The sequence below is a fragment of the Zeus faber genome, assembly GCF_960531495.2.
Source record: "Zeus faber genome assembly, chromosome: 17".
Lineage (NCBI taxonomy): Eukaryota > Metazoa > Chordata > Actinopteri > Zeiformes > Zeidae > Zeus > Zeus faber.
In genome coordinates, this window is record NC_137204.1 from 13,363,041 (window position 1) to 13,389,316 (window position 26,276).

General features: G+C 45.2%; 1 protein-coding gene across 1 annotated transcript in view; it reads left to right on the forward strand.

Moving 5' to 3' along the window:
- The window catches only part of col27a1a (collagen, type XXVII, alpha 1a), a gene marked incomplete at its 5' end in the record, with an annotated part of 61,891 nt that overhangs the window by 16,893 nt on the left and 18,722 nt on the right, over positions 1 to 26,276 (forward strand). The window contains 18 exons of the mRNA XM_080018203.1: positions 969 to 1,022; positions 3,965 to 4,018; positions 4,164 to 4,217; positions 9,562 to 9,606; positions 11,384 to 11,437; positions 12,121 to 12,165; positions 13,189 to 13,242; positions 13,949 to 13,993; positions 18,666 to 18,719; positions 20,093 to 20,137; positions 22,629 to 22,682; positions 22,978 to 23,022; positions 23,592 to 23,645; positions 23,799 to 23,852; positions 24,242 to 24,295; positions 24,391 to 24,444; positions 24,585 to 24,638; positions 24,742 to 24,786. Coding sequence (XP_079874329.1) covers positions 969 to 1,022; positions 3,965 to 4,018; positions 4,164 to 4,217; positions 9,562 to 9,606; positions 11,384 to 11,437; positions 12,121 to 12,165; positions 13,189 to 13,242; positions 13,949 to 13,993; positions 18,666 to 18,719; positions 20,093 to 20,137; positions 22,629 to 22,682; positions 22,978 to 23,022; positions 23,592 to 23,645; positions 23,799 to 23,852; positions 24,242 to 24,295; positions 24,391 to 24,444; positions 24,585 to 24,638; positions 24,742 to 24,786 — 918 coding nt within the window. The remainder of the gene's footprint in view (positions 1 to 968; positions 1,023 to 3,964; positions 4,019 to 4,163; positions 4,218 to 9,561; positions 9,607 to 11,383; positions 11,438 to 12,120; positions 12,166 to 13,188; positions 13,243 to 13,948; positions 13,994 to 18,665; positions 18,720 to 20,092; positions 20,138 to 22,628; positions 22,683 to 22,977; positions 23,023 to 23,591; positions 23,646 to 23,798; positions 23,853 to 24,241; positions 24,296 to 24,390; positions 24,445 to 24,584; positions 24,639 to 24,741; positions 24,787 to 26,276) is intronic.

A 26,276-nucleotide genomic window follows, 5' to 3' on the forward strand; every position in this document is an offset into this window, starting at 1 on the left:
ACTCCATGTAGCAGGCGGGTTTGAGGTTGAGCCTACTATGAAGATAACAAACTGTAAGATGGATAGATAGATAGATAGATAGATAGATAGATAGATAGATAGATAGATAGATACTCCAGTGGAATTGGTGGTGTAGGTTAATTTAGCCTTATAATGTCCCCTGTTTCCCCTCAAGGGTTTCTGCTGACCAATTCCATGGTCTCACATTACCAATATGCTGCTACTGTAGCTTAGGCGTGTTTGCTTTCACACACACACACACACACACACACACACACACACACACACACACACACACACACACACACACACACACACACACACACACACACACACACACACACACATGCACACACGCTAACACACACACACCTGTGTTAATTTCCTCTGCCTTTGGCTGTGTGGATGAAACACACACCGGTTGAGGAATTCAGAATGTTATGCTATGAGATGATCTGCATACTCATTACGATGTTCAGCAAATAGCTTGTGTGTGTGCGCGTGTGTGTGAGTGAGTGTGTGCCTCTGTGGTTGTGTGTGTGTGGGGGGTGTGTGTGTGTGTGTGTGTGTGTGTGTGTGTGTGTGTGTGTGTGTGTGTGTGTGTGTGTGTGTGTGTGTGTGTGTGTGTGTGTGTGTGTGTGTGTGTGTGTGTGTATGTGCATGCAGGGAAACCACATCCATATGGTTGAGCTCTTCTCCTCCTGCACAGAGCCTCATTTTCCATCAGGGTTTACCCCCTACAACACCAGCTCGCATACCTTCCCACACTCCTAACCTACACCATTGCTGATGTTTGGCAAAATGCGTTTGGAGCCTCAGCATGAAGGCTGAGGTTTCCAGAAAGCCCCCACCCCCAAACCCCCAGATCTCACCAGCAGCAGCCCACTCGGCCAACGCCAATATCGAGATTGATTACGATTTTTGTCACCCTTTGGTTATGTTTTCCCTCCTGTCTCGCCTTTCCACAGGGTCCGCCTGGCCCCCATGGGAACCCCGGCCGATCCGGTCCTCCCGGGCTCAAGGTATGCTCCACACACACGCACAGTCTGACGGGTGGGTAATAGAGTTTTATAGTTGTAGAATCAGCTTTATCTAAATTCATAACAGACCGTTCTCACCTGGAAATCCTGGAGAGAATCACTTTGTCGCGCACGCCTCAGCCAAATAGTGGGTCTTCATCATCGTCATCGAATGTAATACTGGAGGTTCAGTGCACTGTTTCCACCTCCACCATGGGGAGGTGGAAACAGAGAGAGAGAGAGAGAGAGAGAGAGAGAGAGAGAGAGAGAGAGAGAGAGAGAGAGAGAGAGAGAGTGGCTGCACATCCCCAGGAGAGTCTCCCGGGCGATTTGTCAGAGCTCCAGGGAAAGACATCAGGGGGCGCAAAGTGAGGATCCCAAATAAAACTGTCGTGTTTTACTGTGTGAACAGGGAATGACCCTGCTCCAGACAGACCCTCCGTTCCTCTGATGTGCCAGTCTGGTACGGGGGGCAGGGGCCGTGTGGCTTCGCAAACACCAAATCCGACCTTTTCATACAATACAGCTCTGTCTTCTCACGGACGGCTCTAATTGAACCGCCTGGGCTCTATTTAAGCTGCATTAAGGACGTCTGCCGTGCTTATCTTTACTTCTGCTGCCATTGCTGCTCATTCCTGTGTTTTCCATCTCACCCGTGCTGCATTCTTTCCAGATCACTGAAGAAAGGCGTCGCACTCGTCTTTTGTGTTCCGTTTATCGTTCGGATTTCGCATATGTTTTTGAGCTCTTTTTAACCTCTCCTTGGCCGTACCCTCTTAGACCTCTGGTTCGCGAGTCCCACTCCGTTGAATTCAGCGAGACAGAATTCGGATGTCTCTCCCCGACGCTCATCCAATAAGACAGCACTGCCGCTGTGATTTTGAGGCGTTCCATCTCCATTTGGGCTTCCAAATGCTGCAGAGATTTGTGATAGTGGAAGGATCCTTTTTTTTTTCTGCCTCTTATAGACTTGATGGAGCAGGATCCACAAGCAAATAGTGCGTCCAAAAGACCCCGAGGCAAGGCAATACAAGTAAATTTGTATAGTACATTTCATGCACAAGTGAAATTTATAGTGCATTATATAACATATAATACATAATAAAATGCAAAGAAGCATAGCATTGCCTTCAAGGCATCAATAGATACCTATCAGTTCGCAGTCACTCTTCAACTGGGACTTACCTGATTTTGTCAATATATCTTCTTAAAAATATAAGCTTTCAATTATTAACAACATAATGCATCTCCATTGGAAGTGAAGTAATAATGTGGCCCAGCCAGGGCCCCATCATAATATGATGTGATGATCATGTTTAACATGAAGAAATGGATTTCCCACGCAGATTATTTATCCGAATAAAAACATAAGCAGTCACATGTGCGGCTTGTAATGACATTAAATTGGAGCGGCGAAGCAGGGAGCGGAGCCAGCTCCCTTTGAGGGGCAGGTGTGCAGAGAGAAGTGTTTGAAGTCGGGGGCGTGCTCCTCCATTCCTGTTTGCTCATTTTTTTGGATGACTAAAGAAAAATTGCAAAGCGCTCGGTTTTTATTGGGAGACGGAGTCGGCATGCTGAGTTAAATTTCTGACCCACAGCTTTGAAGTGCCAAAGCCTAATTATTTGTTTCCCCCCCCTGACATTGAGCCTTGGAGGGCAGGGCTGGAGGACCACCTTCACCACATGCCACACTCTGCCAATGAGAAACATCTGAAGCTTTATCCCATTATAGGACGAGAGACACGCTATAGGTTTTTTTTGGGTTTTTTTTTAACCTTCTTCATTCTCAAGATGTTGGCCATTGGAATTGAATTTCCCCCAGTTTGCATAAATCCAAATCCCCTTCATTAATCGGCTACTTTAAGGCAAAGAAAGTCACCCGCACTATTTCATTCAAATTAACAAAATTATTTTTGTGCTATTTTCTGTGAATTCATTTTTTATCAATAAGGTGGGAAAATATTTAAAGCAATATAAAGCAGGTTATTTTCCACAAAGGGAGTGTCATTTCTGGACTACCTTGTTTTCTTTTCCGAAATGATGGAAACATGACTTATATACACTTATATAACACTTATACACAACATCTTATATAACCACCGCAAAAGTCACTCAGCTTATATTTTAATTTTATTTCTATATCTATCATGTTAAATGATGATATATTTTAGATTTCTTTAGTCATTTGATATAGTTAACCATGAGTTTCTGTTTAACTATAATGTTCTTAAAGTCTTGCCATTTTTGTTTTTTGACCAAGGCCCCATTAAAACATAAAAACATTACAATTCATCATGTTGTTGGCAACAGGAATATCTTGATACAATCAGAAATATCTGTATGACTGATTATATCAAATACCTATATTATTATATCTATATACCTATACAGTATCATATCTATTTACCAAAAAGCAATTGTTCAATCTTATCAGATGTTATAGACATTTGCTGCAGCTCTGGGACCACCTGGACCATCACACCTGGACCATCTGGATGGTGTCATGATGATATAATATTTATGGACGTTTTCACCATTTATGAACGTTGCAACATGTCGGAAAAAAACAAACAAATAAACCGAATTTCATTACTTGATTCAGTGACTTCATTCTCATGATCCTTCATTAAACATTACTCAGATAATCGGCGAGGGTCAGATGTTTCCCTCCTGGGATAATAAAATGTTCCTCCTACCGACTTTGTAACAGTTTACCGGACAAAAACGACCTGTCCGAGCTCTCAACACGACTCCTCTCCGGCAGTGTCTTCAGTGTATCTCAAAATGCCATTGCCGAGAACCCAGTGTATATCAAGTTTGATTTGGAGTCCCCCAAACGCAACCACAGCTTACACCAGGGAAGTTGGACAAAAAGTCGCTCTGCAATGTGTATAAGTCTATTTAGGCCTTTTTTCAAAATCCCATTTCCTTTGTGCTTCCGTCAGGGGAGGAAAGGAGACCCGGCCATGTCGCCTGGACCGGCACCTAAAGGAAAAAAGGTACAAAGTTTACCCGCCGCTCTTACACTTTGGCAAGAACCAGCGCATTTTACGTTTTGACACAGTCCAAGAATTTTGCATCGTGGTGGTTGTGTTAGTTCTGCGTTTGTCCAACCGCAAGTGACTTTGCTGAATTCAATTTCAGGGGGACTCGGGGGTCATTGGCCCGGTTGGATTACTTGGCCCAACAGGTCGAAAGGTAAGAATAAACAAGGCAAGATGTGTTTGACCATCCCAACCACTCCCAAGATTTTTTTTTTAATTGATTGGGAACAATGTGTGCAGTATTTCTAACGCCTTATGCATTTTTCTGAATCTATGTGAGTTTTTGGGTGTGGGCTTCTCTATGTAATGAAGCAATCGTTCTTACACTCTTCACTCTCTTCTTTATTTATCTCTCTCTCTCTCTCTCTCTCTCTCTCTCTCTCTCTCTCTCTCTCTCTCTCTTTTTGTCCCCGCTTCCTTTATCCCCTGGTTTTTGTATGTTGCTCATCATCTCCTCTCATCTATGTCGGCGGGGAACAAGTAGAAGGGCTCCCATATTTGGGGTACGTTTAGGATGGTTGGAGAAGTTGTGGAGGAGAAAGACGGGGATCAGGTGATAGAGAACAGGAAGGGGTTTAGGGGAAGAAGGGTGAGTGAGGAAGTACAACATTACACAGTTATGAACATCTCTTAGACCTGTCTTAAAAGCTTTAGAAGAATTATTTTGGGGGGAGTGATCGGTTTTGCCTTGAATGAAGAGAGGGAAACCTTGCATGATCATTTAAGCTTTGCTCTACCTGAAAGGCTCTTATACACGGACGACACCACAGCCCACTCTCTCCTTGAGTCAGATCACCTAAACATTATGCTGCAATTCACCCGTTCTCATCATCACATCAGGGAAAACAGTCATGCACAGTGGAGATCACAACACCGGGAAGACCATGTTGACGAAATTGGCTCGGTGTGTGAATGTAACATGTGTAGGTAGGATGTGGTGTAAAGTGCTTCTGCATGTTCCTCCATAGTGCTCTGTGTCCCAAGCTGGAGAGCCGCCTCTGAGCCAAACATGTGGCTTCTGTTAAGCATCTCTCTCTCTCTTTCTCTCTCTCTCTCTCTCTATCTCTCCCTCACTTGTCTTCCCCATCCCACACACACACACACACACACACACACACACACACACACACACACACACACACACACACACACACATACAGTGGAAATTGTAAAGCTGGTGGAAAAAGTATTCACGGTCTAAATGAGTCCTGGCAGTGCTGAGGGAGTTCTAACGTGACATGTCTGTTAGTGATCCAGGTGGATGATCCACAGATCTAACCAACGATAAAGTAAAAATCCCTTTGCAAGCTCAGCAAAATTCATGTGCAGACTTCAAATATATATTTTCCCTACAGTGGACCGTCAATGTTTATTATGTTGCATCACATCATCTACCGCATTCTTTCAACAACACATGAACTGGTCCCAAGAAGTCTATCAGAGTGACACCCTACCACTTCTGCTCTAGATGGGTGGTCGCCATGGCGACCTCCCCAACAGACAAGCGGTGACGTCATCAGAGCATGCCGCAGGTATTGGTCAACAGACCACAGACGTGATGACTCTAAAGGAAACTTGTAAAACTTTAAACCGCAAAAAGTCAGCTTGTTTTTCCATAGACTCATGCGTAGGCGCCAATTAACCCTTTTGCAGCTTGTATCGCACACATGAGAATTTGTTTTGATATTGCGTCGTTGCAGCGTGTGTAAAGCCTTCATTTCCAGTTTGATTTCTCCCTTTTTCCCCGAGTCTCCACGACTCTGACGTTCGTTTGACTTGATTTCGTTTGACTTAACACCTCGCACCGCTGACAGCGTGATAGATCCTGAGGCCAAACTTCCGCAGAGCAGACTGTTTGGCCGGAATGCTTTAGTCTTGATATGCTTGATGTTGCTCAAATGACAATGAGAGAGGGAGGAAGAGAGGGAGAGAGAGACAGAGGGAGAGAGAGAGAGAGAGAGAGAGAGAGAGAGAGAGAAAGCAAATGAGCCAGCCTGTACTGAGACACCCACCCAGTATTTTGACCCATGTCTTGCAAAAAAAAAACTGCTGACTTTTTAATTCAGTTGTTTCACAGGGGCCAAACAAACCTCAGCACCCAAACGCTCTTTCTCTCTCTCTCTCTCTCTCTCTCTCTCTCTCTCTTCATCTTACTTTCTTGGCTTGCCATTGCGGAGCTGAGGAGCCGAGGTTTCGGAAAATGGGACACCGGGAGCTTTTCCTTTCTCTTCCCCCCTTGTTTTTATTCTGTCTCATCATCATCTCTCTCTTTCGCTCTTTTTATTGGTCGGTAACATACACACATAGGCACAAATACAAACATAAACAATCGCATGCACACGCACACGCACACGCACACGCACACGGAAACACACACACACACACACACACACACACACACACACACACACACACACATTCACATGCACACACACGCACGCACGCACACACGCATGCACGCACGCACACACACACACACACACACGCGCACACACGCATGTTCGTAGCCATGTGTCCTCTAAATCAGACCCGGTCTGACACTCCAGCTGGGAATTCTGGAATTTGGCTGCCGTTTTTCCATGGAAAACTATAACGGGGAGAACAGCAGCGGTTTTGAGAGCGTGATTAGAGAGTGTGATTTTACCGTGTCCGACAAGCCAAGCCTGTTCCATCCTGTACGAGATGTTCTCTGCCCAGCCGGGTTCCAATGGCTTTTCGGTCTGGCCGTTTTGAAAAAAAATAAAAAAAAATTAAAAAAAATAAAAAAAGTTAAAAAAAAAGGGGGGGGGGGGGGGGATCCAGACCGGGCTGAAATTCGGAACTCTGGGCCACATTACATGCTTCGTCTTACCTCATTTTGTTTCCTTCCTCTGTCTCGGCCTCTGATGCAGCCCCCACCCCCTCACCCCCCGTCTCAGTCGATCCTTACACCTTACGCCTCACAGTCATCTGTCTGGCGGTGCTCGATGTCCGTGGATCCGTTTCAGGCGAGTGTTCCACATAGTAAAAGGAAGATAACTATACAGCAAGCAGCCCAATCTTCTGCTACGCCCGATGATTTCATACGTCCCGCACAGCTCCATCACAATGCCGCCCCGCGTCCAAACGCCGCCGGGACGGCGTTTCGCGTTGGCGGAACTGTTGAGTCCCGAGGCCCTGAAAGAAATTGATTGCACCGGCCTGCCGGACTGTACGGTGCTCGGCGCTGGCCCGACATCGTACGAAAAACATCCTCAGCCTCATCCCTCAACGCGGCGCCCCACGCCCGGTCGAAAAATTCGGGGATGAGAGGTGGGAAAATGAAAGCAGGGAGAGGTACAGACTTTTGTTGTGAAAAGACGGCGTAACATTCAGAATTTTTTCGCAAATTGTTGCCGTGAGTGTCCATGGCAGTCGCAACTCGCGTGACGCATCTCTAGAGCAGACGACCTGTGCTGCTAACGAGTGCGAAGCGGCTGAAAATAATCGGATCTTTTCTCTGACATTATGCCTCAGAGGATATCTCCTAATTAGTTTTATAGGTTCGCCGCTTCGTCTAGACTGTTGTGCGCTTTCATTATTGTTTGATCTCGTAAAATTGTTCCCTTTACAGATTGGGCATCATAAAAGTGGCACTTGGTGTTCCTTGTGTTTGGCCGTTTAACATGGTAACATAATAATGGTTACATGTAGAAAAACATCCTGCCTGCGGTAACGGTTCACCGAAGCTGGCTCCCATCGCCGCTTCCCCGGAGGGAGCGTGTGTTGTTGGCGGACACAATGTGTCTTTCATTTCATTTTTTTGACGAAAGGGCTTAGTGTGCCTCAGAGCGGCCCTCGGCTTGGGGGGGGGGTTACAACAGGGCGAAAAAAGTGCTTACAGGGTGCTACCGGGAGAGCCGTTGTGAACGGCGGGGCATTCTGGTGGCTTTATCTGATGGAACACACATGCTTGTTAAGCGAGTGGCATTGTAAACACAGGCGTGCCACTGGGAAAGGCCGCTCTCATTAGCAAGCTCATAATGAGGAAGATAAGGATCTGAGATGGTCTGGCCGGGGCTCTGGGGCCACGGTTAATACTCAGGATGCGTTATGACCTGCCCTTGTGTGTGAGTCTGTGTGTGTGTGTGTGTGTGTGTGTGTGTGTGTGTGTGTGTGTGTGTGTGTGTGTGCACGTCTGTGTCTTTTGTGCACTGTCTGAATTACAGACATCCTAAATCAGCGTCAAGGAGCATAGGGTCCTGCACAAACAATGTATACGGTTCCGATGTGCGTCTGCATTGCGTGTGTGTGTGGGTGTGTGCGCGTGTATGTGTGTGTGTGCATGCGTGCACGTATGTGTCCGCACGGTAGAAGGCCACATAATGACAAGAGGTCATAACCCCGCCACAATAGAGGTTTAAGGTCATTGAGATGATGGAAACCCAAAAAGGATTGCATTTTCATCACAACCATACTCCCACATATATACGTACATATTTGTGGCGCCGCCTCTTGCGGCTGCCTGCGCGAGCACCTTGTGTCGATTACGCACATTTTGGTATTTTTTTGTATTTTTAGAGCTTATCGAGCTTATTGTGCGTAATCACCGGGTGTCGTGACCTTTCACTGCATATATGTATGACCGTATGTATATGTATGTGACAAATTATCTCTTGAACTTGAACCTGAACATATTATACATTATGATCCCTCGGAGGCTCCGACAGTCTCCCCCTAGTGGTCTCTTCGGGTAGAGTTTCCTTACAACGTATGAGGAAGGCTGTAAAAGTTGCAGGACGCAGCCGCCGAGATTCAGGATCAAGATCTGCAGTGCTAAAACGTGAAGTGCAGCAAATGCATCCGTGAATATGCATATTAAAACATATAACAATGTATCGTGAAGGCATAATGCTGCCGATGGGGCGACGGCTTGGATTGCTGAATAATATGTCCACCAGTGTGTATAGTTATCGCAACATAGTGATGCTGTGTCCTCCTCCCCTGCCGTAGTCAGATGACAGGCCTGAAACACCGTTTACAGGAACTGGAGGAGTCTTGGCTCGCGACGCTGGTTCTGCGGTTTAGGAAAACAGGACAACAAGACTCCTTCCTTTTTTAGCCCTGTTTATTTTATTTTTTTCCTTCTTTCGCTTCCCACCCTCTCATGTGCACTCTTGCGCGGGACATGGAGAGCCTTTGATTTAGTGTTCTTCTGCTTTGTTGGAAGCCACACAGGCAGGCACAGGCTGGGGTCAGCAGGATGTTCAGGCGAGAACAATCGAGGTTGTTTTGTCCGGTCTAGTCTGGTTGTTTTTTTTTTTTGTGAGGAACCTGCGACTGAACGCAAACAAGAATCAGATCATCTTAAATAACCCCTTAAACGGGAACTCTCTTAACATGACAGCCATGAGATTCCCGTGACTTCCCGGCATTGCTACTCCCATATCCATGTGTCTTTACCTGTATTCACGTACACGTCGTGCTATTTCTCATCTGTCGTGTGTGTGTGTGTGTGTGTGTTGTGTTTGTTTTCACAGGGACAGAAAGGTCACCCTGGTCCCCCTGGACTCCCTGGAGAGCCTGTAAGTAACCACCACTGTCCTTTCTATCACATGCTATTTCGATGTGGTATGATAAGATACAACCGAGAAAAAAAAAGTCTTCAGAACTTCAGAACTTTTTTTTTTTTTTCTGTAGTCCTGAAATACTTTTCCCTTGGTTGTGTATAAATGTAGAACTGCGTAGATATATGCAAGGGTGTGTGCATGTCGTCGGTATGGGTATACCGGCTCCTATTATGGAGCAGCGGTGAAGAGAGAAATCCGGCCAGAGCAGTGTGATGCAGAGATGCTCTCCAGGAGAGAGAGAGAGAGAGAGAGAGAGGGAGAGAGAGAGAGGGAAAGAGAGAAGGAGGAAGCAGAGAGGGAGGAGGCAGATTAGGACGCAGCCAAAGGGCCTTTATGGACACACTGACATTCACCACGCCGCCGCTTTGGTGTCGATTCACTTGATTTGCTCTTTTCTGTTGTTGGGTCTGTATGGCGTGACTTTTATAACATGACCGGTGTGATCCAATCCTCTTCCCACCCGAGTTCCATCAATCCCCGGGCTATCTTCAATTTGATGCGTTGAGATAAATGACACTCTTTTTCCCTGAAATATCTCATTCTCTCTCTCTCTCGCTCTCTCTCTCTCTCCCCCGGTCTCGGTCTCAATGCACCTTGTCGATCGATTAAACCGGAGGAACACGGTTTTCAAGCGAAGCGCTTTCCTCTCTGGAACAAGTAGGAGGAGACCCGACGCTCGCCTCTTGGCCCAGAACAAACTGGACTATTTCGGGCTCTGGAGCATCCAGCCCCGTGTCCGAGCTATTTTGGGTCGTGCTGGGTCATACTACGCTGCGTCCCGGGGAAAGGCCTTAGTCAGAAGGAGCAGGGCGGAAAGTTCTCCTCACTGCGAGGCCCCTGTTCCCAGGGTGACGTCACGCGCACGCAGGGATTTCCCCTCGCCTCGCCGCTGCGGAACAGAAGCAGATACTCCTCAGATGTTCCCCTGCACTGTCCGCCCTGAAGAACACCCCATTCTTTCCCACGGAAACGCCGCCGCGGCTGCTGCCGAGGTCCCCCCCCCCCCCCTTCTCTCACAGCGCCGGGTGATTGAGTAACATCCACAACTGTTTGGCGATGGGAATTATCCAGCGCGGTCCAGAGCAAAGGGCAACTGGTATGCGTAGAGTGAGGATTAGATTCATGGATCAACCGTGCGATGGGAAACTGCTGTCGCCCTCGGACTCCCTTGTTTGAAAAGCCTGCAGTTTTTTAATCTATTCACCGGGGACCGGGAATGACTGGGATGGCCAAACTGTTGGAGTGTGTCAAGTGGAGTTCATTTGTAAACATTAGCACTCGCAGAACTCTGGTTTTAAACGTTTCATTACGTCTGTAACAAAACACCACACACGCACGCGCACACGCGCCCCCGCGTGCGCACACACACACACACACACACAAACACACACTCCTCCGTCCACAACATCTGATTATTTTCTTTAAATGTTCACTTTTATACACCGAGCTATTTTAAAAACTATTTGAACGTTTATGACCAAGACACACACACGCACGCACACATGCACGCACGCACAGACACTGAAGGGAAATCGTTGGTATGAGAGCAGCAGTGTACCATCTAACTTTACCTGCCTCTTCACCACAGTATTTTGCTTATTATAGTGTAACTCTGTTCGTCCTCCGCCTAAAACTACCTGTGGCTCTACACACAATGCCTTGTCTGTGTCACAGTAATGGTGACCCCCGCCCCTCTGCATCCCTTCTCCGTCTCCCTCTTTCTTCTGCACAGGGACAGCAAGGTCCAGATGGAAGCCCAGGTGCCAAAGGTTATCCTGGCAGGCAGGTGCAGTAAATCCTCTGCTGTGACTGGTACTGAAGGCAGAGACAGGGCCATAGTAGAGGAGGCTAAGTGGGATTGGGCCTAAATAGCTCAGTGGGAAACACACACACACACACACACACACACACACACACATATATATATATATATATATATATATATATATATATATATCCTCAGGTATTCCTCACTTAACAACCTACCTGTTTAACGACCGGTCGGATTTGTGAACAGCTCTCTGACCAGTCTGTACTGTACGCGGCATCTCATCGCGCATCACTGTTCTCAGTCTCAGTCTCGTTCCCGCAGTTTGTCAGTATTCACTACACTAGCGTTCGCAATGGCCACGCCCCCCTTACCATGAAATAGCACGGGTCCTCGCTTATCGACCAATTCGCTTAGCGACCTGGTCCTAGGAATGGAACTCGGTTGTTAAGTGAGGAGTACCTGTATATATATATGAGTGTGTGTATATTTATACACTGTACATATACAGTATATATATATATATATATATATTTATTTATTTATATTTATATATTTATTTATATATATCTCTCTATATATAGTATATACCAAAGCAACCAATGCAGACCTAGAGACCAAACCCCGTTTTATGTTGTTCATGAGCTAGACCAACAAGGTACTCGGACCCCTGAATGACAGTTCCTCAATTTGTTTCCCAGGGTTTACCAGGACCTGTAGGACCGATGGGGCCCAAAGGCACTCGGGTAGGTTGACTCACATTGAATATTAGGAATCTTCGTAAACAATTCTGAAATTGCTCAGCCAAAGATCCCGAAATTGTTGGTTAATACATGCCGTCCACCTGTTTTTTTGTGTTGCGTTCAAAAGACATCCATGCTCATGATGTAATGCAGACCACTTAGAAACAGACAAACAAACTCACACACACACACACACACACACACACACACACACACACACACACACACACACACACACACACACATATCTCTCAAATTACAATGCATTTACATAGATAATTCCTTCTGTCCAACTTGAATTTGTCATACACATACACAGACAAACACACATAAACAGATGCTTTCAACATGTGCGTCTTCTTTAGAATGCCAAACTAAACACTTGAAAATTGTGGTCTTCAGATGCATTGCGACACAATATCAGATAAAGACATTTGCGGCACACACCATAATACTCACAGATACATTTTTACATTGGGTTGTGCTAACGGGTCTTTATCAGCTCTCTTGACTGCTCCGAGCCTCCCTGCCCCCACTGGCTGGAATTTCCTGTTTAAGCTGCGTATGAAGCCCCGCTGTCTTAAGGAGTCTTTCTGTCTCTCGCTCCCTCTGTGTGTCTCTCTTTTGTGTCTCGGCTTTAGTGTGTGTTATGAAAACAGTGCGCGTGCTGTCACCGTCGCTTGTTAAGCAAAAATGTCCTTGTCAAGTGTACCGCCACCTTTGGCCTGCTCCGTTTTTGCCGTGCTTGTTCTTGTTTCTTCTTGTTTTCCAATCGCCCAGCAGCCCAGTGTGATGCCCCTGGTTATCTTCAGAGATCCCTGGCGTGAGGGTATGTGCCCTTGGACTACATCGTGGAAGCCAGCACCATGCAGTCCATGGGCATATACACTTGCCTCATGGCTTGGTTCTTCACGGAGGACCACCCCTTGTCCACGCCGGACACCTAATGCCGTCAAGCCGCCACTGTGCCCGGTTGCTCGAATACTTCACGTCCTATAATCCTCCCTCTCCTCCCGCTGTCTCCAGGGTTTCATTGGAATCCCAGGGCTTTTTGGCCTTCCCGGGCCTGACGGTGAAAGAGTGAGTACTTTCCCCCTGTATTCTCACACCGGCCTCAAGCACTCTAGGCTACAACTCACCCGTTGGCTCCATCGGACACCATCGGTGCTGCCTCTGTTGTTTCACTCAGTTGTCTTGTTTGAACGTGGGAACACACTCCAGCTGTCTGTGATGCTGCTGTTTAAGGCTGTGTGGGCTGTGCGTGGGTGACTCATCCAATGAAAGCACCTACTTAGTGCCTTTGAACTGGCTGAACTCCATGCGCCGAAACTTGCAGCGATTAGCCTACTTATGACATACTCCAGGGGGTTGCGTCAGCTCCAGACGGGCTGTTGCCGGGACCCTATCCAAAGCCAGTCAGCAAGGAGGCTATGAGGGTCACACAACAGGCGGTATCTGCCCCATCCTCCTCTGGGAGAAGTGGTTGTTTATTGAACGCATATATGAGGAAAAAGAGATTGATACTACATAATGAGTTAGAGAGAATGTTTAAGAGGCTGCGGTCAGCTGTCTCTCGCATCTTCTGCAGCTTGATCCGACCGAGGTTTAAAGCTACGACTTTATATTTGTGATTTTTGGAACCCACTCAGTGATGTTTGAGTGTTTTTGTTTTAGTAGGGTTTTGGGTTTTTTTACATGACAGCACCATGTGCTCCTTCTCCTTCTTTCCCCTGGTTTTGTAATCATTTTTTGTCTTCTCTTTTCTCCCCCTTTTTCTGTTTTTCAGGGCGCTCCTGGTGAACCAGGGAAGAGGGGCGAGATGGGTAGGCCGGTAAAGTTTTGTCTCAACATACTCAATACTTCCTAATTGCGACAGGATGTTGAATTATTTGTACATAAATTCATTGTCTGTTAGTAATGGCTCTATATATATATATGTGTATATATATATATATATATATATATATATATATGTGTATATATATATATATATATACACTGATCAGCCACAACATTAAAACCACTGACAGGTGAAGTGAATACTGTAACATTGATCACCCGTTCCAATGGCACCTGTCAAGGGGCGGGATATATTAGGCAGCAAGTGAACATTCAGTTCTTGATGTTGATGTGTTGGAAGCAGGAAAAATGGTCAAGTTTAAGGATCTGAGTGATTTTGGCAGGGGCCAAATAGTGATGGCTAGACAACTGGGTCAGAGCATCTCCAAAACGGCAGGTCTTATGGGGTGTTCCGGTATGCAATGGTTAGTACCTACTAAAAGTGGTCACAGGAAGGCCAACCGGTGAACCAGTGACAGGGTCATGGGCGCCCAAGACTCATTGATGCACGGGGGAGTGAGGGCTCGTCCGTCTGGTTCGATCCCACAGAAGAGCTACTGTTGCAAAAATTGCTGAAAAAGTTCATGCTGCTATGATAGAAAGGTGTCAGAACACACAGTGCATCACAGCTTGCTACGTATGTGCAGCTACAGACCGGTCAGAGTGTCCATGCTGACCCCTGTCCACCTCCTGAAGCACCTACAATAGGCACGTGAGTGCAGAGCTGGACCTTGGAGCAATGGAAGAAGGTGGCCTGGTCTGATGATTTTACATCATGTGGATGGCTGGGTGCGTATGCATCATTTACCAGGGGAAGCGATGGCACCAGACTGCACTATGGGAAGAAGCCGGCGGAGGCAGTGTGATGCTCTGGGCAATGTTTCTGCTGGGAAACCTTGAGTCCTGGCATTCATGTAGATGTTACTTTGATACGTACCACCTACATAAACATGGTTCCAGACCAAGTACACCCCTTCATGGCAACTCTATTCCCTGATGGCAGTGGCCTCGTTCAGCAGGATAATGAGCTCTGCCACACTGCAAAAAATGTTCTGGAATGGTTTGAGGAACATGATAAAGAGTTCAAGGTGTTGAATTGGCCTCCAAATTCCTGGATGTGCTAGAACAACATGCCCGATCCACGGGCCCCCGCCTCGCAACTTCCAGGACTTAAAGGATCTGCTGCTGACGTCTTGGTGCCAGATACCACAGGACACCTTCAGAGGTCTTGTGGAGTCCATGCCTAGGCGGGTCAGAGCTCTTTTGGCGGCACGAGGGGGAGCTACACAATATTAGGCAGGTGGTTTTAATGTTGTGGCTAATCGCAGTTGGTATACATATATATATATGTATGTATATATATATATATTACATTTCGCAGACGCTTATATATATATGTATATATATATATATATATATATATATATATATGTATGTATATATATATATATATATATATATATATATATATATGTATATATATATATATATATATATATACATACAGAGAGAGAGAGTGAGAGAGAGCGCGAGAGCAAGAGAGAGAGCAAGAGAGAGAGAGCGCGAGAGAGAGAGCAAGAGAGAGAGAGAGAGAGATGTTATTGCAAAGACACAAGCATTTACATACCAAATTTAAATGGTCTTGAATTGCATCAGTGTCGCTGTCTCCTTAATATTTCCATTACTAACAGGAGGGGTATCTGCTGTTTGAACACTGTGAGAATGCCACTGTTGAGCCAAAACATTCGGAGGCTGCCACAGGTTCTGTTGCATGTCCTGAATAGACAGTGTGACAAAGACTACGCAAACCCTAGATCTGAGATCATTCTGCAGCTGGTGTATGTTGGATTTTCAGTAAATAAGACGTTTATAGACCACAACAGCTGAACACATGTAAGCTGATGTCTTCACAGTGTGCGTGTTTTATAATTATAGCGATGATTCAGTCAGGACATTCTTTTACACAGTAGCTTACACAGGCAGGTACATATTTCTACATTTTCTCATGTTTTCTGGAGCATCAGAACAGCTCCTTTCTATGTGCCCCCCTTCTTATTCCCAGTCTACATTCTTGGCATAAGTCATGTCTTGGCATTGACCACAATCACTAATCACTGATGAATGCCTTTACTGGCTGCTAACATACAGTACAACGTTATAATCATTTCAAGCCAGGGTGACTGGATGACATTGAGATTTAGTAAAATGCCCTCCCCCTCTTCTATGGCCGAGAAGAGTGTTAGAAGTCAACAAAGCTAAGAAAAAACACATGAACCCCGGCCAGAGACTTTTTAAAGCACATAAGAAAAAGTCTTCTTTTAAGCAACAGTACCTAGGCATAAACGCATGCTGAGTAAAAATCATCAGCTCAAAGTAGGGGATAAAATAAATCACAACAAAGTGAATGAAAGTGTATTCTTTTTTTTTTTTTTTTTTTTTTTAAGTTGGTGAGTGTGCCTGAGGCCAAGTGCCCTATGAGGAAACAGCCAAATAAGACTTTGAAATGAATAACAAATGCTTCTGAATCATAAAAAAAAAAAGCCTGTCATTGTTGCACTGCAGCCTTCCCTGCGAATGCGGAAATATGAAGCTGGAATATACTGTCGGTTTTCCGTACGGGGCAGAGTTGGCCGGTCAGCGGGAGCAGTGTCGTTCTCTGTCTGGCATCAGTTGTGTGTTTCCAAAATTAAACTTTGCCAAAACCAATATAAAGACAGAAACAAATGCCCTTTCCCATGTGAGACTAGAATATGCAGGTTTTTATTCCAACCGATGATGGTGTGTTAGCGACTCCTTAAGTACTGATATAGAATTATTCAGAAAAATATACACAATTTTATGCATGAGTTTTACTAAATATCATAATTTGGGAACTTTAGTATTTGCTTTATGTATTGAAGTTAGAAAAGGGAAGTGGTAAAGGGTACACAGCTAGGAATAGCGTTGACCACTTCCAGGTTCCTCCTGTCTCTATCCCCATACAAATATAAATAATTTGAGTAAATTAAAATAGTGGACCCACAACAAACCCTTATTGTTTTGCTGAGTTTATGGGTTTACCAAACCCTCATTAGCTTTCAGAAATAAGACCCTGTGTAATTCCCCAGTTTTCCATTCCAAGAGTGCAGACTCAGCAGGTCGCATGCCGCAAATAAAAAATCATTAAATCATTTATGAAAATCATCAAATGACTCCCGGAGAAATAGACTTACTGAGACATACTTATGAGTAATAAAGGTCTTTTTTGAAGTTTACTTTATTTTCCCATATTTGTTGAATTTTATTTTTTTTTTTAAATCTGTAGGTTTCCAATGTTATATCATTGACATAAGGGGGTATTTAACCAAACAGAATGGCTTGCGTCGCTTGTAGATTGTGTAAATCCTTGTGAGCGATCCTAAACTGCCAGTTAAGAATGAAACGTAGAATGTGTAATGTGAGATGTGAAAAGTAAAATGATTTCATCCCGCTCTAACAGAAGGAAAATAAAACTTGGAATAAATACACACAATCTTAAACAACTGCATTTTCCAAAGTTAGCCACAATACTTACCCTTCCCTGAGCACACACGGCCCTGAAATCTATCGAGGGGTGGGGTCCGCTACGCACGGTCCATTGCGCATGGCGCTTCCTTTGTTTCATTCATAAAGAATAAGGAATTGAGTAAAATAAAATAGACTACGTCTAAAAACAAATTAAAACACACTGCTGTGTTATTTGGAGGAACGGGACAAAAGGACGCACAGAGGAGCGCAATTCACGGGCATCCCATCGCTGGCGTGGCGATTGAGGAAGCCCCATCGCTGGCGCGCCAATGGGATGGGCCCCTAGCGGCCACGGGGCCCATGTGCAGCTTCACCGGTTGCACCGTCGGTAGTTATGCCACTGGTGTTCTGAAACAAAGTCTTTAAATCCAACCAAGCTAAGTGCGTCCGGATGCTCTTTCTGTATTACACTAGCACTTGTGCTTACTTGAATTTTGGCATCATGCTTTTGCATAGCTCCGATAAGAGTGTTTAACAGAATAACCGCTTACTACATTTAGACACATTTAACACTTAAACCCGATCGAGCCAGTCACTGTTCACACCTCATACTGATCCAGAGAGATTTAATGATCATAATGAGGCCATTATGCGCCTTATCTTTACACACTGGCCTTGATATTTTATGGAGACCAATTGAAATAATTGCGCCACAATTGCAGTTTCACCTCTCTAGATTGCTTAATAATAAGGGGTATTTGTGATGGCCAAAGCGATAAATATTCCAATCCAATGTAAGCAAAACTCCACAGAAATTAAGATGTACATGTGGAGGCGGAACACACCCTTAAAATAAACTCATGCGTAAGTCACATTTATCTTAAGTTTCTTTATTGCTGTAATAGTACAAGATGTAATGATAACCTGTTACGGCAGACAGATTTTGTCGAATATTATCGTAACACAAGGGCAATTTAGACCGGAGAAATTAAGGAAATGTTGCACCCCAAAGTCACTAGATGTTCTGATGTACGTGTGTGTGTGTGTGTGTGTGTGTGTGTGTGTGTGTGTGTGTGTGTGTGTGTGTGTGTGTGTGTGTGTGTGTGTGTGTGTGTGTGTTGTGCGTGTAGCCGATGGTGTGCACGTGAACTTTACACACACTCTCTCTCTCTCCCTAGGGCTTTCCAGGGGACTTTGGGGAACGAGGACCACCAGGACCAGACGGGGAACCAGTATGTCACGCACACACACACACACACACACACACATACACATACAAACACACACACACACAGACACACACACACATATATAAATTCATATATTGGCATCCAACAGGTTGACTCCATTTTTCAGTTTCATTGGAAATTAGTCATTGAGAGTCTGGAAAAGCTTTGCTACTGCATTTTATTTCATCAAGTCCTTCTGCTCGTTATTAGTTGTTTTAATTGGCACGGTGTCTCATATCCTTTCTCCTTCTTTTCCATTCACTTTTTTTGCGAATTGAACAACGGTACTGCAATCACGCAAACACGCATGTGAAATCCCACACACACACACACACACACACGCACGCACACACACACACACACACACACACACACACACACAAAGGAAACGATGTCCAAGGACATTAAATACTGTAATGTTTTTTTTTTCTTCTCGCAAGCAATTATTCCACACAACTCTGGTCACTGGAGACTAATAGCTCGACAGTTGCGAGACGGTTTCCATATGGAAGAGATCAAATTATTTAGTTTCAGCTTGTTTCATTCCTTGTCACCTCTGAAAAAAAATCTCTTCATTAGTTGATTAGGAATGTTGGAATGACGCCACAAATACCCCACCGCGCTGCCCTTTAAAACACTCATAAAGGAAATTATGAAGACATAGAAGATCTCTCTCTCTCTCTCTCTCTCTCTCGCTCCCTCCCTCTCTCTCTTTCTCTACATTTCACTTATTCTGCCCATAATGAGGAGGGTGAGGCATTTGTTGACATCCTAGCATTGTTTCCCTTCTTTTGAAAAAAACCCAAAACAAAACAAAAAAAACAAAAAAACCTCGGTAGGAAAGTGTGCACTTTATCTTGGCTTCATGGCAGTTTCAAAGTAGTCATGGCATGTTGATCGGCGGAGCCGTGGACGGGGACAACAAACCTCCCTGTGTGTCCCGGAGCAATCACTGCTGGGCCCAACCCAACGCACTCTGCTGCACAGCCCTCGCTTCCTATGTGTAGGGGAGACGCAAGGCTGTGGATCTGACAGTCCCCCATACACACACACACACACACACACGCACACACACACACAGGCACACACACACACACAGACACACACACACACACAGACACACACACACACACACACACACACACACACATATGCACGTACACACACTACCCCCTCTCATGAGCACCAATGAACACTGAACCACTCTTCTGTGTATGTTTGTTTAAAAAGAACCAATAACTCCAGGAACCCACTTGTTCACTCCCCCCCCCCTCACACACTCTCTCTCTCTCTCTCTCTCTCTCTCTCTCTCTCTCGCTCTCTCTCTCTCTCCCTCTTCATCTCATTTGCTCTTTCTTTTTTCTCTCTCTAACTAGGGCGACCTGGGAGCCCCTGGGCCAAATGGAGTTCTTGGACTAATTGTGAGTACTAAATGATATGTTTCTGAGTCTCCTTGGGTTGAGCGTGTGGCATTTTTCATATTTAGCAAAACTTTGCCTGGTCCTGGTTTGGTGCTTGTTACTGAAAATCATACGCGTAGCTCATAATTAAAAAATCTGCAAAAAGGGTTTTATCTTTTATGGGGTGGTTTCACAGACAGTGTTTAATCCAAATCAAGACTAAGATAATCCTACTTAAATTAATCCAGAATTTACAAATGCCATTCGGAGACTTAATTTGAGATAAATTAGTTTGAGACTAAGAAGTCATCGACCAAGGTAATGAAGGACTAGTCAGCTCCTTCTGGCTGGTCAGTCCAGGTCAACCTGGTCAACATCCCACATCCATTAATACAAAGAAAAAACCTGCCTCTGGCCAGGTTGGATTTTAGCCTCTACTAACACCTAGATTAGCTCTAATCGCCCTTCTGGAAATCAGATTTTTTTAAACCAAGACTATTATTAAAGCGTGACCGAGAAAGGCCAATTTCAGTCATTCCAGATTAAAAATGTGATTTAGTCTAAGATCAGGCCTGATCTGTGGCCACGAAACCAGCAGAGTGTGATCAAAACCAGGAAAGATTGAAACCACTTTGTGGCCGTTTCGTCTGCCACACGCCATCCAAGTGGCGTTTACAGGGTTTACACAGACACACAGACAGGGTTTCAGACACACAGTTTATTGTAGAGAGTGGACCAGATGGAATAAACCCAGGAGCAGATGGACACATGTCATGACAAGGGCTCCTCTCCTGAGTGTGTGTGTGGGGATGGGGGTTTTACCTGTTGCTCATTAGACCAACCAACGTGCAACAGGTATGCAGCCACTCTGATCCTGGGTCCCCAATTACATATACCCAGGACAGGTGTGGCTGCTCAAACCACACCATCCCCACACCACAAACTTTAATAATGAACCCACACTTGTCCACTCCGAGCATATCCCATGATATTTGGCTGTTGATTGTGTTTTCGGATCTATTGGACAAGTGGTTCTGTTTCTCATTCCGCTTGTACTACTCCCAACCGTAAATGCCATATTTGCCACAGTTGTCAATCTTTTATCCCCGACATGGAAACTCCCTCTTAGCTCGGCTTAAACAGCAGCCTATCCTCCCCGTCGCGCATACCAAGCCTGACATATACATAATTATGTTTGATTATAATGTGTTGCTGGTTTCGCTTGCCGTGCTCCGTCTTCGCCCGCCTGCCCGCCCGCCCGCGCCACTCCTACTGCTCCCGCTCTATTCTGGGCCGCCGGCTGGTGGCGGCAGGCCCTGTAATTGTAGCTGCGGAGGCCTTTCTGATTACAGCCCTGCTCTTAAGGTTCTGCGTCCAATGGGTCCCATCCGTCACCATAACGATCAGCGGCGGCGCGGACCTGCTGCGGGAAAATATAAATACGCACAGGATCTTTCTCGGCGGACTGGATTGTTGTCAGCGTGCACACGTGTCGTCGAAACGACAAGGCTGCGAAACCCCCCCCCCCGATGTTTGCGGTCGGTTCCACCTCAGGTGTCTGAGCGTGTCTCCGTTGTGCCGTTTCGCACAATTTGCATCGGAGAGCCTCCGGGAGAGGAGGAGGAGGAGAACCGATTTAGGGCTGCCCGATTTAAAAAAAGCGAGGGAGATGGAGGGAAGAGAAGAGAGGAAACCAACTGAAAAGAAATGTCCGTCCCTGTCGCCACTGCTTTCTGCCTTTATCTACAGTCTATAACTACCACACATTCTATAAACATACTGTGAAGATGAATGAAGATAATAAACCAAATATATACATTTTTTTTTTTACACAGATTCCTGGTGCTCTAAAGAAGAGCTATAAAGAACTAGAATAGAACTAGAATATGCACAAACAGCTATGCGACTCTAATAAAGACCTCACGGACCGCAGCCTCCATGCTGTCCTTCTTTCTTGCCTTTTTACACTTAAAAGGAAGCAGACAATCCGGTTAAAACGTTCCAATTCATCCGTGCAATTGGTTTCGACCTGTAGGAAAATACAGCCCCGTACTCTGACAACTATAAACCCCGAACCAAAGCTTTTTTTTTTTTTTAATACGCCGTCATGGGAGCAACGTGCCGCGCCATCACTGGTTAAGTGGTGTTCTCTAGTTCCTAATATACAGTAATTATTTATAGAGATATTTATCTGATTCACAGAATGGATTTCATTAAATAAAGCCTACCCCACGGACTTGGCTCTTCATTTGCTGGATCTATTCCTTTTCACTCCAGAATTGATTGTAATGCGTTCTCAGGGATATTCCTGAAAGACAGGATTAGGCATGGTTATTCATTACGTGTGTGTGTGTGTGTGTGTGTGTGTGTGTTTGTGTGTGTCCGTGCATGCGTGCGTGTGCGTGTATGTGTGAGTGAGAGTGTCTATGATTACATCGCTCGTCTAAAGGCATGTTGTCCCTCGCTGATGGATGTGCTCTTATTTGTTTTCCTTCTCTGCTTCCGACGCCAGGGTGACGCGGGGCCCGTCGGAGAGATGGGTCTTCCGGGGCCCAACGGACTGAAGGTAGCGACGAACGCCCGGCCACAGGCGGAGACGGCCACAGATCAGAGACGTTTTTATGTAACAGTATGATATGCACCACATGTTTTGGAAAATAATACTCATGGGTAAGATCTGTTTACGTTACACCGGAGATGGAAAACTTGCGCAAAAGCGTCCAATTTGACCTGGAGACACCAAGTTACTTTTCTTCGTTAACCCCTGGAACCATGACTTTAAGCGCTCGAAGTTGTATTCCAGGCCCTCGGTATAAGACGTGTGTTGGTGTTTTTTTTTTTGTTTGTTTGTTTTTTTCTAGGGAGTTCCCGGAAACCCAGGAGAAGCAGGACTGAAAGGTGATAAGGTGATCTGAATACTCATGTTATCGCCCTTTAATTGTGCAGCATGTGTTAAGAAATATACTCCCTTTGTATGTTGGCCGCTGACTGACCTTAGCAGGCCAGGTAGCGCGCTCCCCCCCTTTGGTCTAACCATCACAGAGCCTCAGATTATCATCACTACCTGCATAAAAAAGATAGAACAGGCCCAGTACTGTAAATCCCCCCACTGACAAAGGGTGTAAATCATTGTACAGTATCTTTTTCTATCTCATTTTAATTGGTCTACCGGGAGCTCATCTGTCGGTTTTTTGAAGATATGTGGGTGAATGTAGTCATGAATCCAATCTCTGAGACCGATCGAAACCACGTGAAGGAGCTGGCCCGTGTTCCAGCCACAGCACGTGCTGTCAGGGATCGTGATGGAAAGTAGCGTCTTCTGCGCTCTAATATGTATTGTCTGATGAAAAAGCTGAATGTGAAGTGGTGTTTAACCGTCTCCCCCTTATGTTCCTAATTTCCCTTTCTTTCTCTCTGGCCTTCTTTCCTACTTCCACCTCCGTTTCCAACTCTCTCCGTTTTTTGGGACCGTCAGGGGGAACTCGGGATTCCTGGACAGCAAGGAGAGATTGGGTTCAAAGGAGACAAGGTATGACACCGTCAAAAAAAATAAAAAAATCTATGTGTGGAAAATAATTATTAAACAATTTTCATCTGTCTTTGTATGTAATCAAACCCAACATTCAGTGTATGCTGAGCAGAGCAGTGTGTTCTTAGTATTGTGTGTGTGTGTGTCTATCAGGGGATCCAGGGGGGACCAGGGCTACCAGGCATTCTGGGGAAACCAGGACCGCAGGTGAGTTTTTTCACATCAAAAGTTCAATCATATTATTCAATGTCCAGTGAAGTCATTGCGGACACTCAATGTATTGGAATTTTTTTCTATTTTGTATTAAATGTTTAGTTCGATTTTTATTGTTCATTTTTAGGTTTATTTTATTGTTATTTTTCATTGTTTATTGTTAATATTTGATTATTTGATTATTTGACTTGATTTTATTGTTTATTTTTCAGTTCATTTTTATTGTTCTTTTGTTAACATTGTTAATAATTGTTATTGTTCTTTTGGTTTATTTTAAGATTTTTGGCTTATTTTATTGCTTCTTTTTCAGTTTATTTGTCTTGTTATTGCTTATTTTTAGATGTCTTTTTAGATTCTTCGTGTTCTGTGTTTCTTTCCTCCAGGGCAAAATAGGAGAACGGGGTCCCGATGGCACACCTGGCCCCCCAGGCGCTGAGGTGTGTATACTGTATAAACCTCCCACAACTGAATACATTCACGGTACTAAATATCGTTCCTTTAAAAAAAAAAACAATCTTGTTGATGATAACAGGGTTTCCCCGGCGACATGGGACCACCGGGCGACAACGGCCTTGAGGGACCAAAGGTGAGTGAAACCTCACAAATGTCAATCCACTGTCTTGTAAATGCACTAGAAATAAGCTGTCTGTATTTGGAGAACAGTAATGGTGGAAATAAGTTAACTAGGTTTACCAATGTGCTTAATATTTAATTCAACCCATCCAGGGAAAGCTAGGCGACAGAGGTTTGCCAGGGCCAAGAGGAGTCCCCGGATTGGAGGTACGATGCCCGGACACAACCCAAGCGCTTTGTTCAGATCATTCATGCCGGCCCCAAATATGGTCACGAGCCATGACGTCATTATCATTATTGTGTTTGATAGGGAGATGAAGGCCCACTCGGACCACCAGGGCCAACGGGACTAGAGGTGAGTTGTGGTTGGAGAAACAAACTTGTGCGGCTGAGACAGACGATCCGTCAACCTGCTCCTTCTACTTCTAATTTCCTGAGTTTTTTTTTAATCTCAGCACTCAGAATCTCTCAGTCGTTCCTAATTCTGAACGCTCCATGCCCATTTTCCGCCGGTGCCCCGCGCGACCAAATTAAACGCATGTGTGCTGGGCTGTAGCGGGGGCATTCGAGGAGCGGCGTTGCGTGTTTATCTGTTTTGTGGTTGCGCGTGCACAGATGTATATCCGCGCCTGTTTACACGCGTGCACGTTTCCACCCGGGAATGTGTGTGTGTGTGTTTGTGTGTTTGCAGTCAGCGGAGAAACAATCGAGCTCCACTTTTCCCCTCAAGGTGATTTCATTCGTCCCCCCCTCCGCGTCACCTCCGAGCACCGACACTGTCCAGGAAGATCCGTCTTTGGCGGCAAAGTTGATTTTTTTTAGCCCAGAGAGAGAGAGAGAGAGAGAGAGAGAGAGAGAGAGAGAGAGAGAGAGAGAGAGAGAGAGAGAGAGAGAGAGAGAGAGAGAGAGTTAGAGCGAGAGCACTTGTAGTAGCACTTGGTACATGGAAACATGTACATGTAACATGACCCTCCACTGGCATGGCTTCGTGGTGCATGAAGCAAATTCACATCTGCTGAAAAGCATCATCGTTAGTAGAACGCCCACACACACACACACACACACACACACACACACATGCGCGCGCACAAGCACACACACACATATACACACACACACACACGCACGCACACACGCACGCACACACACGCACGCACACACACACACACCACTCACACCTGTGGTAAGGTAGGGTCCTCGTTATCCTTGTCTGCAGGTTTGTTTCATACTGCGCTGAGAGATTTGTGTAATTTGTTTTGGGTTGTCGTCTGTTTTTCAGAATTAGGAACAGCTTGCAGTCCATGTCCTCAACCACTGGGTGGTGATAGGTGTTATCACCAAATCCAAACACAAGTCAAGTCATACTGTATCTGTCGTTAGCGCTAGAAAAAAAAAAAAAATTCCGAGTGCAGTCCAAATAGGAAAAAAAAAAAAAAAAAGGAATTGGAAGCCCTCTGCGATATGAGGTTATATTGTCTCACAACGTGCATCTGTTCTCTGTCACCCCAGTCCCTCCCAAAAAAATGTTGCTATCGTTAACCTCTGTCAGTCCTTGCTGCCAAGCCCCTCTTTATTCTCACTCCTATTCTCCTTCATGTATAACTAGGGCATGTCTTCCTTCAGGAGTGTGATGAATGGTCTCAAACTTTTCTTTCTTTCTTTCTTTCTTTCTTTCTTTCTTTCTTTCTTTCTTTCTTTCTTTCTTTCCGTCTGTCTTCAGTCTCTTGTCATGTTGCCTCTTTGATGACTGAATGTCTCAACCACACGTAAATCTGGGGATACAAAGTGACAAAGACAGATATCTGCACTCGGCCCTGGAGTACAGTGATATTTAAGTGTTCAATA